At 44.1% G+C, this 13,883-nt stretch overlaps 1 protein-coding gene across 1 annotated transcript in view; it reads left to right on the top strand.

Annotated features, from left to right (window-relative positions):
- The window catches only part of ABCA4 (ATP binding cassette subfamily A member 4), a 1,114,059-nt gene that overhangs the window by 1,046,688 nt on the left and 53,488 nt on the right, over positions 1 to 13,883 (top strand). The window contains exons 43-44 of the mRNA XM_078650330.1: positions 1,036 to 1,156; positions 13,034 to 13,096. Coding sequence (XP_078506456.1) covers positions 1,036 to 1,156; positions 13,034 to 13,096 — 184 coding nt within the window. The remainder of the gene's footprint in view (positions 1 to 1,035; positions 1,157 to 13,033; positions 13,097 to 13,883) is intronic.

Below are 13,883 nucleotides of genomic sequence, written 5' to 3'. Positions count from 1 at the left end.
AAGAGAAAGGAGAGGAAAAGTAAGGTTACTGGTGGGTGCCGGGTTGTCCTCCTGCCTTACTTTTACAGTTTTACATTCACTCCTAGAACCCTCAACACCCCGAAGATAGTGAGTGGTAAGAATAGTACCTTTACCAATGTCAATGTGGGCACAGCTCTGGTTTTCAGTAGCTCATATTTAAAGTACACAAACCCTCACTCACACATGGTGGCAAGTTTCCTCGTGGGGAGGCTCCTCATCCTGGAAGAATAGCTCTTGTTCAGGCTCTTCAGTATCCTTCTGAGCTGTTGCATTAGTGCTGTTTTTTTAAATTGTCTGCTACCGCTGGATTTCCATAACAGCAATAACATTGTGCCGTGGTGGTCAAACAGCATTACTGCCTGCAAATCATATAGGTTGATTGATTTTGATTAGTTTGACCCTATCTATTATCCATCATAGATAGTCAGTTGGCATGTTTCTGCATTCATTGTTTGCCTAACTTGGTCTATTAGTTTCATTGAGCTGTGATTTGAAGTAGGATATATAACTCTGAAGAAATTAGGGCCCATATGTGCATTAAAAACAGATTCTCCTTAAGAGCTAAAATCAATGTGCATAAATCAATGCACTATGTCACCACCATCATATTACAATCTCTGCATTACATTTACATTTGCTCTAACCCCTTTTTAGGGCATTTTTCATAAAGATTCAATTTTTCTTCAGCTTAGTGACCCAAGCTTGACAAAGTCAGGAACCCACAACCTGCATTATCAACATTATTACACTGGAATTGTCATATGACTTAGTGAACTGGCCTTACTCGTTGATCCAGCCAAATCTGTATGCCAGTCACCATCTTCCATAATGAGTCAAGGCTCCAAGTATAGATACCCACTGTAGCATTTTAATTGCTTGATGTATAGCCTCTAGGTTCCTGAGCCAAGGAGCTTTGTTCATTGGTTCTGCCTTGACTCAGCTTTACATTTGCCTTATTAATATAAAGGTTATTGTTTGGCTTTGTTGCCTTGTAAACCTGTTTTCTGAATGTAGGTTTTCACAACCTCCTAAGGAGCCAATCATCGGTGAAGATGAAGATGTTGCACAGGAAAGGGAACGAATTACAAAAGGTGGAGGCAAAACTGATATTTTGAGATTAAATGACTTGAGTAAGGTAAGCATTTCTTATCAGCTTATTTATGTATGTATTTTTGTTTTTTGTGTATTGGTGATCGCTTTTTCGCTACATGGCGCATATGGGCCTCTTCATGCAAGCTAGGATTGTACATGCAAAGCAGGAAATATACCCTATATAATCCATATTACACGTGAGGACAGTCCCCCACTTTGGTTATAAATTATTTATGCACAGTAGTAATAGACTTTTTTCTATTACCAAATCCAACACATAGCCTTAAAGCCCTCTGCCAATAAATATATTAGTTGTTGGTAAAGGTGCTCTACGTTAATTAGGACCATGAGTCAGGCAACGTCCTATAATGATGGAGAGGGCCTTTAAGAACTGGTGTAGCCCAAGGCAGAACGGCTATAAGCATGGGCATCGAGTCACCAAAATGCCTGGGGTAGCGGAAGTGACATCACATGTTTTGAACCCAATTACATCACAAGAAGTGATATCCTAGGACTTTTGACATGCTGTCACCCTCCCCTCCGCTGTTTGAGGTCTGTCTAACTTTACTATTATCTGTCATGTCTTTCCCAGATGTTGTTGACTCTTTTTTCCTCTCTCACTGATCTCCTGTCTCACCTGCTCTGTCTTTTTTTCCACTCTGTTTCACCTTTCTCCCCCCTCCTACTCCTTTATCTGTTCTTTTTCACTTGTCTATGTTGCAGTATTATTGGTGTCTCTTTCATCCTTCTTTGTATCTCTCAAACATACATCCTCCTGTGTTTGTCTCTTTATCTCTCACCCTTCTCTCTGTAGTGTCCTTTTCCTTTTGTTATTTTACCCTTGTTTCGCCTCAAAGCCTTTTACCTTTACCCCCTCTCTCTTTTTCCCTCTCCTTCTCACCCTTGTATTTCTTCCTTAATCTCTCTACAAGCTCAGGGGAAGCTGGAGGCACAGAGCTGATCCACGCCACTTGTAACAAATTATTCTTTTCCAAGTTAGCTACTGTTCACTGAGGTCAGGCGGTCACAGTGACAGTACTGGGGGCCACAGGAGGCAAGCCAGGGGTCGCAGCTGTGACCCCTTTTGACCTCTAAATATTTCCATTGCTATAAAGCTATTAAAACATTCCACCCACTGAGGGTAAAATGTTCTAAATTAAAAAGGGAGAAATAAAATCTACTGCCCATTATTAGTCCTGAGCCACTTCATTGTCATCAATAGAGCTCTCAACATTCCATTGTTATAATATATACTAGTTAATCAAACCTTCATTCAGGCAGCATTATTTTTGGCTAATGCCACAGGTCCCTGAGTGGAAATATAAAGACAATTTTCAACAAAATGATCAACAATGACGTTGACAAACTTCGTATATTCATGAGTCAAGGGATTGATATGGTTCACATACACCTGTTAATTCAATTACAGTCATGATTTTATTTTAAATGGAAATACTCTGGAATATGTAAGTGCTTACCTTCTCACAATATTAATGTTTGGGTATTCTATGTTTTGTGGATAGTTTTGATGGATATTTCCTATTTGAGCAACGTTTGACATCAATGAAAAGTAATGTTGACAATATAAATGTTCATGTAGTAGCATACAATGAACTTGCTAATGGACAACAGTCTGCTGTTACTGTAAAATAAAGAGCACATGATTTATAGCTGAACATGGGTACCCGCCTCAAGTATAAATAGGCACAGTGGTGGGTGGCCTAAACAAAGCGTGGTGGGGCGGGTGGAGGGAACGCGGGAGGGGTCGCGCGTGGGAGTAGGGTTTTTTTTAGAAATAATTTACTTATAAGAAAAGAAAAAACGTACCCTTAGTCGCTGGCCACCTCCAGCATCGCGTTGCATCGGCTCTCCTCTTCCTGCCTGTTCTCAGCAGCCCCTGGGACAGACTTCTATCCAATCTCCGTGCTGGCCTGAGCGGGCGAGCCAAACACACATGAGCACTGAGGGAGTGCAGTGCAGGTAGTATTCCTCCTCTCCCTCCCATGCCTCAGGCTGCACATCCCTACAGCGCTGACTCAGAGCCAGTAAATGCAAAATAAAACAGTGCAAGAAAATGTTTTATTCGTCATTTGCTGGCTTTGAGCCAGGCAGTGCGCAATGCTTCTCCGCCATTGCGGAGGAGCCGCCACTGAATAGGCACTGCACAGACACACGTCTCTAATTAGTGGAAAGGCATTGGGCTATGCCTCAAGTAACAGAGAAATACAGATAGTTTCCAATTGAACACTCACACTGTCAATGTGTGCGCATGCCCTGGAAAGAACTCAGCTCGTGGGCCTGATGCTATTCTAAAGTGCGGTGCAGGTCTAACCTGCGAACCCTCAAACCAGTCATTAATTAGTGCCGCTCGCCATAGAGGTTGCTGTTGGAACAGACTTGCCAGCGTTGCTAAAGCCCTACTCGCCATTGCTGCAGGAGCAGCCTTCATTTGCTAAATCAGCCTGAGACCCTGAGCGAGGAGACGCGAGGCCGCAGAGGAGGCGAGAGGCGCGGCCCCGGGACTGCGAGGGACAGCGTCAGTAACACCAGCTGTTCCCTCTTCCCGCGTGAGCCGCGCCCCCTCCAAGTGCCCCGCCCCCTACAAGGCGTTGAAAACCTCTCGCGGCCCCCGCTCCGCGGGTGCCGCTCGCCATAGAGGTTGCTGTTGGAACAGACTTGCCAGCGTTGCTAAAGCCCTACTCGCCATTGCTGCAGGAGCAGCCTTCATTTGCTAAATCAGCCTGAGACCCTGAGCGAGGAGACGAGAGGCCGCAGAGGAGGCGAGAGGCGCGGCCCCGGGACTGCGAGGGACAGCGTCAGTAACACCAGCTGTTCCCTCTTCCCGCGTGAGCCGCGCCCCCTCCCAGTGCCCCGCCCCCTACAAGGCGTTGAAAACCTCTCGCGGCCCCCGCTCCGCGGGGGCCGCTCGCCATAGAGGTTGCTGTTGGAACAGACTTGCCAGCGTTGCTAAAGCCCTACTCGCCATTGCTGCAGGAGCAGCCTTCATTTGCTAAATCAGCCTGAGACCCTGAGCGAGGAGACGCAAGGCCGCAGAGGAGGCGAGAGGCGCAGCCCCGGGACTGCGAGGGACAGCGTCAGTAACACCAGCTGTTCCCTCTTCCCGCGTGAGCCGCGCCCCCTCCAAGTGCCCCGCCCTCTACAAGGCGTTGAAAACCTCTCGCGGCCCCCGCTCCGCGGGTGCCGCTCGCCATAGAGGTTGCTGTTGGAACAGACTTGCCAGCGTTGCTAAAGCCCTACTCGCCATTGCTGCAGGAGCAGCCTTCATTTGCTAAATCAGCCTGAGACCCTGAGCGAGGAGACGAGAGGCCGCAGAGGAGGCGAGAGGCGCGGCCCCGGGACTGCGAGGGACAGCGTCAGTAACACCAGCTGTTCCCTCTTCCCGCGTGAGCCGCGCCCCCTCCCAGTGCCCCGCCCTTTCCCCACACCTAACTTACTTAAACAGGGCCCATAACGCGCATCGCGGGACGCGCGCGGGCCGACGACCGGGCTAAGCCCGGGCAAAGGGCGGGCCCTCTGTGGCCCTCTAGGGGCCTGAAGTGGCCGGGTCGGGCCACCCCCCCAAGTCCACCCTACGGAAGCCATAAGTCAATCCTACGCTACATTCAGAGGAAAGTGGCTGTTAACACTGTTCAAAGATGACTAAAACCTGTAAAACCCCGATGGCCACACGATCAACCAGCAGATTAAAAACAGTGAGTACACCTTTGCCCACTATCACTGCTATAGATAAAATGCTCCAAAAAACTATTAATGTTGTGGCGGATGCTATTCAGAATACTGAGAGGAGGCTCTCTTTGACGCCTAATTTATGTTTCCCAGATTTGTCCTCACATACTAGTGCAGAAGACCCAAATATGGAGGACACGGCCTCATCACAGGAGTCCCTTTTAATGCAATCATTTTCAGAACTACCAAGATCACACATCAAGGAAAAACCTTCTAATTCTTCTTCCATCGATCTAGTAGCGAACACCCTGGACAACAGCCTTATGATTTTAACTAGTAGTGTAAATAACATCCAGCAAGAAAAAGTTTTAGCTTCCGCATTGGAAGCTCACACCATGGACATTGCCCCATTAGCTACTGCTATAACTGAAACCCAACCATCTAAACAATGCAACCCTCCAAAATCCAAGAGAAAAAAGCCCAGATTCATACTTCCTAAAAGGAAAATCCATCACATATCAGGCAAACCCAAGCGATCGCTCAAAGACATGTGGCAGAAGAATAGTTTAGAGAAACTCCCTGTCACAATGCGGGGTGGGCCCTTATCAACTTCCCCACTAGTCTACGATGCATGTGGGAATACTAATCCCAAAACTGGTATATCTTTAGTTAATGAGGAAACAGGGCATATCGAGAAGCAGAGTAGTGCAATCTTGCCAACAATGAGAGAGATCGAAGCCTTAATTAAAACAACTCTACAACCTATTAGCCATCAGATCGATAACATAGAAAGGGCGCTGAGTAAATTTGAGAGGGCACAAAATGATATATCCTCTAGTATCCTCAGATTGCTCAAAACAACTAACACGCCTACCACTTTTGTTCCATCTTCATCAACCCTTAATGTAAAAAATTCAAAAACACTGAAAAAAGTAGATAACACATCAAAGAATACAGGAAAGCCAAACATTCCACAACTTCAGAGCCTACCCTTAACTGTTCAAACACCAAATTCACAATTAGCTTCCACTACCACTGTGATCATAAATACACCTATGCTTAACACACCTAATACTCAAATAGACGAGGATGATAGCGAGTGGGCTGCAGAGGGTCACCTGCCTAGTACCAACGTAGGCACACCTGAGGATAAAAGTCGTATGGCCCCTCTTAAAGGTAACACTCAACTCAAAGACATAGGAACACAGCCCCCTAGACCTATTACAACACGTCCACTAACACATATTAACTTGCCACCACAGTCAAACCTCTATACAATAGTTATGATTGGGGTGCCAAAAGTTGCTGATAACAGGGAAGAAACTCGTGAGGAACTTAGGAACAAAGCAATGCAATGGCTTTCCATACATAGGCCCCTCCCGCCAAACATAATAGGTACCATCCAACATGTCAAAAGAGTAGAGTGGGTGGGCACTCGCTTTAAATCCACAGAGGGTGACTGTATCGTGGTCACCTTCAAATATCTAGGACCGGCGAAATTCATCGCAGGATGGAGAAGCACTGGGACAAAAAGCTTGATTCGAACCATGGGACTTAGCTACTTCTATCCAGTCCGTTTAGACACCTACAGGAACAAAACAAATTACAATTATACTCAAGAAGGATCCTACAGGACACAGCAGAACAATCAACCCTGGCTGGCCTTTGTCCCACCCCGCCCAGATACACCAATGGGCCTAGACCAACATTCATATTCTCATTCATGGGGAAATAAAGTCCACAACTACCAACCAATAGAAATAGCTGAACTTCATGGGCATGGTTACTACCGAGCCTCTAACCACACCACCTCACAATATAATGACTACGGGTTCCCTACATCTAATCGTTACGATGCTCTCCTCAGCCACGACCAACTGGAAGAGGTCGACTGACTGCCATCTGACCTGTTTCCCGTCTCACTTTCTGTGAAAACAAACAGCCAGGTAGAAAAGATGAGGACTCCACCTAAAACATCTAATTCCCCAGTGGTCATCCCATCCAATACTATCTTCACGACGAAATTAAGACACTCAGTCAGCCCTAAAGCAAATCAAGCCCCGCCATTCTTAGTGGACGAGCCAGGCATCTTTCCTTTACCAACAGCTTGCCAACCTCATGTATCACCTGTAACTCAAAGGACGAACCCTGTGATAAGGGACAATCCAGATCTGTGCTCTCTATTTGTTATAACACCTGCTTCAAACTTAGCACACTATGTCCCCAATACAATCAAGATATTGTCTTGGAACATCGCAGGATTGGCCTCAAAAATTATTGACCCGTCGTGGGAAGTTTTTGTTAAAAATTACACCATCCTGTGCTTCCAAGAAACATGGCTAATAGATAACAACACCTTCATTGAGGGATATCAAAGTTTTTTTGTCCCCGCATCCCCCTCCCCCAGCGGCAGAGCAAAGGGGGGCCTGGCAATATTCATTAGTCTGTCTCTTAAAATGCAGATTAACCAAGTGCAGCTGGATAACAGGAACATGCAGATACTGACTCTTAGAAGGGGCAAGAAAGCTATAACTCTAATTAACTTCTACAATTCTGTCGCAAATTCGAACGATTGTAACCTTGTCAGACTTGAAAGTTACCTAAATGAATTTGGTTCAAAACTACCACAGGATAAAATTCTTCTTGGTGACTTTAACACACACATTTGTGGTAATCCTCTCTTAACCACTTTGGGATCCCTGGGCTGCGGACTCAGAACAGGTCCCCACTTCACACATTGCCACCGTGGAACTAAACTAAACACTCTAACGGATACTATGAACTTGACCATGGCACTATCTACAAAAGACGACTCCTTTTCCTTCAAAGATCCAACCTACAAAGGATCGGAGTCAGGGTCTTTTATAGATCATATTCTCCTTTCTGCTGGAGTTGCCCAACAGGTTTTAAACTTTGACATTCTTGATAGCATTCATAGTGATCATAATCCGTTGCACCTCGAACTGCAATGCGGCCCCTCAGTGCTCCATAAAAATATTAAGGACCCTGGGGCACTTAAGTCGGTCAATAATAACCGCCGCTTAAAATGGAATCTGGTAAACAGCGACAAATTGTATGAGGCCGTTGCTTTACATTGCGAACATGAACTTAAGCTCTGTGCTACAAATTCCGCTCTTCCAGAATCTATTTTATCCGCCTTTGCTGTAGTGTCCAAAAGAATAGAACAACTACTTACGGTAACAACCAAGGGATCTATTGCTCAACATCCCCGCTGGTTTGACCATGCTTGTTCTTCTGCAAACCGCAAATTAAAAGCTGCTCTTAAAAACAAACCGAGAGACTCTGCACTTATTAAGGCTCTTCGAGCAGATTACAAAAATGCCCTTGCCTCACGCAAAAAGTCAATTAAAATTAAAACATGGGAATCTTTGCTCGATCCCTCTACCTTGGGCAACAGTTCAAAATTCTGGAGTATAACAAATAAACCACTTTTTGGCGGCCCAACTGATGAGAGTCTCGGTACAGTTATACCGGAGGATGAATGGATCACTCACTTTGGAGCTATCTTCAAGAGCGACGCCCCACAGTCTTCAGAACCATTTCATCTCCCTGAGAGCAGCCCGCTACACTTTTCAACTAAAGAAATTGAACTAGGGATACTTGGTCTCTCCAGTAACAAAGCCCCGGGCCCTGATGGTCTTCCACCTGACCTATTCAAATCTAATATCAGCTTATGGGCTCCCATTCTCACATCTGTCATCAATGCCGGGGTCGAAGTGGGGGCTCCTAAATCTTGGGGAGCATCTACTATCGTCCCTGTTTACAAAAAGGGGGACAGAACAAAAGCGGCCTGCTACAGACCAATCTCCCTGATAAACTCTGTTGCGAAGGTAGTGGGCGGGATTCTACTAAAGAGGCTGAACGCATGGGCCAAACAACACAACATAATGACCCCTGCACAGTATGGATTCCGACCAGGACATGCAACAACCACACAGTGTCTGAATCTATATCTAATAAGTGGTAAATACACCCAAGCAAGAGAGGGAACTTTGTATATGGCCTTTATGGACCTTTCCTCGGCTTTTGACTGTGTCGATAGGAGTAAATTATGGGAAGTCCTGCAAAATATGGGCGTAGAAAATAACTTGATCAACTTTTTGGCCGACTTACACAACGACACCCGTGCAAATGTGCGTTTTACAAGAGACATGAAAGTAACAAGAGATTTTAATATTAACCGAGGGGTCAGGCAGGGCTGTATTTTAGCACCTTTTCTTTTTAATTTATATATAAATGGACTTGAAGATCACCTGGTAAAAACAGACACGGATTACCCTCGAATTGGGAAAACAGGCGTACCGGTCCTGTTGTACGCGGACGACGCCGTTCTTTTATCCAGAACTGCACTCGGACTCCAAAAATTACTGGTTTCTTTCTTTCAATTCATGTCCTCACGTGGCCTAAATATTAACAATTCCAAATCTTTTATCATGACGGTTGGATTAACTCCCAAAAAACAATACCCCTTCTCAGTCAATGGGGAAAAGATACCACTAACAAAAACATTTTCGTATTTGGGAGTACTGTTTGACCACAAACTCAAATGGGGCCCTGCCATAACTAAAAAGAAAGGCGAAATATTGAGGACCAACTCTGGTATAATGGATTTTGCTCGTAAATTGGGTAACACTCCAGTGTCCGCCATATTGAAGCTCTATCAGGCAAAAAGTGTTGCGGTGGCAAGTTACGGAAGTGAACTGTGGGGGTTCTTACCGGTTGATACCCTAGTAACTCTTGAAAACAACTTTCTGAAACAGGTCATGAGCTTGCCAAAGAGTACCGCAAACTTCTCCGTACATGAGGAACTGGGCACCCCATATTTAGCTGACAAAATCGCTGTAAACCCTTTGCTCTGCTGGTTAAGCTGTTGGCGCAATATATCTATTCCATTGACTCATAAAATCCTAGCTGAAGCCCTTACTTGGGAAGGACAACTCAAGTTACCCTGGCTGAAATACATTCGAAATTGCTGTAAAGATCTGGGCAGATTAGACCTTTACGTAACACCCCAGAATACCACTAAGCAAGATGTCAATTTTGTAAAAAACACTTTTTATCTGAAACGACAACTCGACAGGGAAGAAACTGAGTTTAAAAAGTCCAGCGTAAGGAGCCACGCACTAACAAAGACCTGTGTGTTCTCTGAACCTTATTTATCGTGGAATATATCCAGATATGAACGCTTCCTGCTGAGCAGATTTCGATTTGATCTTTACCATCTGCTCTTAGCTGTGCCAAGTGGAGCCCATAGAGGTCAAGTGTTGCCAGCTTGCGGCTGCGACAACAAGTCTCCGCAAGACTTGGCTCACTTTTTATTCCTATGTTCTTATTACTCAAGTCCACGCAATATGTTTTTAAAACCGTTGCTTAAAAAGATGAATTTTATACAAATTAAGCCTGCACTTCTATATCTTCAAATGTTGCATGAAGACAGTACTTTTTTTATCTGCAAGTTTTTAAAAACAGCCTTGAAGTTTAGATTAAGCATGGAAGGATGACTCCAAACTGAATCATATTAGTTTTTTTCTTTTTATGATTGAATTGTATATTACTGTATTATGTGCTTTTATGACTGCTCCTCTGTCAGTCGAATAAAGAAATTTTGAATTGAAATAGTGCCGGTGCTTGCTCGTGCTAGGCACCAGCATTTCATTCTTAACACCAGGGCCTATTTATGTTAGTCCACCAGATGGTGGCACTGTGTCTATTTTAGCCAACATATATGTTTAATAATTAAATAATATTTAAGCTATAATAATACCAGTATATCACACCATTCTTACTGCCTTAGGAAAATTTGAATAGTCCCAATTGTCACAACTGTTGGAGGTTGATGGCTGGTAGTTAGCCTTGGTGCTGGCATTTGGCAACATTAGCAGTGGGTGTTGTGAGCTGCAGTGGCCTCCTGAGCAATACCAAAGGGCCCCGGCACAAATTAGTTTTACATATTAAGCACTTCCTCAAACAAATGTTCAGCTCCTATTTGTGGAGTACTGGACACACTGACAAGGAGTGCGCATGAGCACTGCACAACCTGCTGTATGAGGTAACTGAATGCACAACTGCATTTTCAGTGGCTGGCCTAAGACTGTTCCAAGGACCCACCTTCCTGCTCCCAGAATACTACTCACTAATACCCTAGGCCCAGTGAGCAAAACATTATTTTAAATTCTTCAAGTGCCACTTTCCCCTTCTTCTCTTTTGTTAGTTTTCTAGCATCTCAAGAGCCATATGTAAGCTGTGATGTTTATCAAAGAAATCCAGTTATCTTTGACTGATGTCAAATGTATCTTGACTTTTTTGAAACATATATATCCATGTGCTCCTAAAACAAGCTTCTGTCGTATCACTTGAAAAAAAAAATACCAAAATTGATCTCAGGAATTAGAAAATAAATCAATGAACCTATAAATGCATTTGGTGGGTTGTAAATAGGGTCGTACTGGCCTTTCTGGCAGTCGCCGAAGGGCTGGTCTAATGGTTCAGTGAGCAGGCTAAGGTTTGGTAGTTTGCAGGCTTGTTTTATGGTTTGATGGACCAGTTTTTATGGTTGATTTCACTGATATTACCACAAACATTATCTGCAGCAAGCACACATAAATACAGGCTCCCATACCTCGCAAAACACTTAAAAAGAGTGTCTTTGAAATTTTAAATCTACACCAATTTGGAAAAGTGTGATACTTTTTTAGGTATCTGATTTGCTAGTGTGGCTTACTTTTGTTTTGGTGTTAGGGCCTATTTTCGGTCCCAATCCGGCCCTGGTTGTATGCAAGGTTAGTCAAGTTCCTGAAGCAAAGACATACATGTGTTGAGGTGAACCCAAGTTGGTGTGAGGCAGGGGCGGCTCCTCTGCTATGGCGGTGTAGCGTCAACCCATTACCGAAAGGTAGCAAATTGAAAATAAAAGGATAAAACTATTTTATTATCAATTTGTTTTTAACTTTCTCCCCAGTCCTCTGAGTTGAGTGTGGGGCTGGGCCATCCTCTATATTTCAGCGTCGTTAGCTAGGGAGTGTGCATGTCTGTTTGGCAGGCCGTGTGAGGCCGGCCAAACAGACATGCGCACTTAGCATTTCTACACCTGGCTGTGTTGCACAGCCGGGTGGAGAACCAGCACAGGATCCCAGGCCCTAACCGAGTGGCATTTCAGCCCGCTCAGGCCAATCACGACGCTTCTTTCATGTGAGAGCAGCACCGTGAATGGGTGGGGACTGGAGCAGAGAAGCATTGAGGCAGTGGGAGCAGAGAAGCACCATGGTGGCGTCTGGCAGCAGCAGTGCAGGCAAGTTCTTTTATGTTTTTTTTTTATTACTACCCCGTGTTATTGGCAGTAGCCGCTACTGGTGTAACGCTTCTTTGGGTAATTCTTTAGTTTAAGAGCTCTGGGTGGAGACAGTTCTGTCACCAGCGATGCATCACGCTCAGAGCTTGTAGCTGTGGTTTCTTCATTGTTTGCGTGGCAAACTGGGGCTTACCTGTGGTTCACAGGGTGATTTTAACTAAAGTGTAAAGTAAGAGTCACCAGCAGCAGTGGTTAGGTAAATTGATAAACTGATCCCAATTTCATCACTATGTGAAATGTTATCCCTTTCAATTAATTACAAAATTCAATACAAGTAGAATGGTGTCCAGCACATGTTCTAGAATGGAGCTCAAAGTAAGTAATTCGTCTCAGTACGTAATTGGGTGCAAACAGGTTAGTATTCATGTTGCACTTTTTCCGTTCTTGCGAGTAGGTTACACGTAGTTATTGCACTGCTTCAAACCCGCGGCCAGTTTTTGCACAAGTAATTTCTCATTTGAAGCATGAAAATCTAAATTGGTAGCTGGAGCCCAGAGCAATTCTAAAATGTTTTCAATTGTTTTACCTACAGATTTAGTACCAACCAGTAAGGTCTAAAGGGGCTCGTAAAATGTTAGGTATTTACCACTTGTGACAAGTGACATGTAATAATACCACATGTGAGATACTTACCTGAAGAGGAAAATAACTCAAATTCTTGCTTTCACTTGCAAAATTAGGAATTATATATGGAATCGGTGTTTAATAATCAAAGTTTGCAAGTTTTGAAGTTCTGTGGGGAATTTGTCAGGTGTATTTACTATACAACTTTGAATTCTCTATTGAACTCTTGGTTAGGCTATCTTAAAGATTTGTATTTATATGTTTCATGATTGAGTAATTACATTATTTGTTTCTTTTAAGACTTATTCAGGTAAACACAGTCCAGCGGTGGACAGGCTCTGCATCGGTGTCCGTCCTGGAGAGGTAGGTCCTCCTAATCCTCTCAGTGGTTCAGAAACACTAAGCAGCACAACCCAAGAAACAAGACCATCACAACACAGAATATGACTATAAGTGTTCATGGGATATTGGTCAGGACTCTCGCTTGTGACCCTTAGGACAGCGATTATTATGGCTCTTTAAAAAGTGAATAAGGTTCTATGTAAGAGGGTGTCCTTTTGACCATTATCCATTTGAACTTAGCTCTCAAAGCACTTTCCAAGATACTATTGACTTCAACATAGCAAAAGCTCATGCATCAAGGTGCTGAAACAAACAGCAGATTTTTTGTTGAATTTACCGCTGTTGGTTTCTGATTAACACTTTTGGCACCAATTCAAAGAGTCATATAATGCACAACCTGACTGAATTGAACTTGGTTACTTTTTCCCTGCACCCTTCTTTGATAATTTTCATTCAAAGTGATCGTTTTGCAGTGTTTTTGAACAAGATGTCGACCCTGAACATTTCAGGGATTAAATCATATTCCTCCTGCCACAAGCAGATCTCTCTCTCAAACCTGTATATCTGCCTGTGGTGTATGGGGTCCAAACACAGCTCTTGGTCATACAAAAGATATGCCTTCGTGCACATTAAGGCTCTCAAAGAGCAGGAGCCAAAGCTCTTCATTGCTGGGACTCAAGACCAATGCTGGACCCATTGTTGTACAAATCCAGGTTCTATGCCGGCTCCCAGTCCAGCTCACCTTCAACCAGGAAACCCAAAATGGTTTGCTTCCATGGATAAGGATAAGTCTTCCCTGAAGAAATAA

The sequence above is a fragment of the Lissotriton helveticus genome, chromosome 1_1 (assembly GCF_964261635.1).
Source record: "Lissotriton helveticus chromosome 1_1, aLisHel1.1, whole genome shotgun sequence".
In the NCBI taxonomy this organism is placed as follows: domain Eukaryota; kingdom Metazoa; phylum Chordata; class Amphibia; order Caudata; family Salamandridae; genus Lissotriton; species Lissotriton helveticus.
This window is presented reverse-complemented; position numbering and strand designations above follow the sequence as displayed.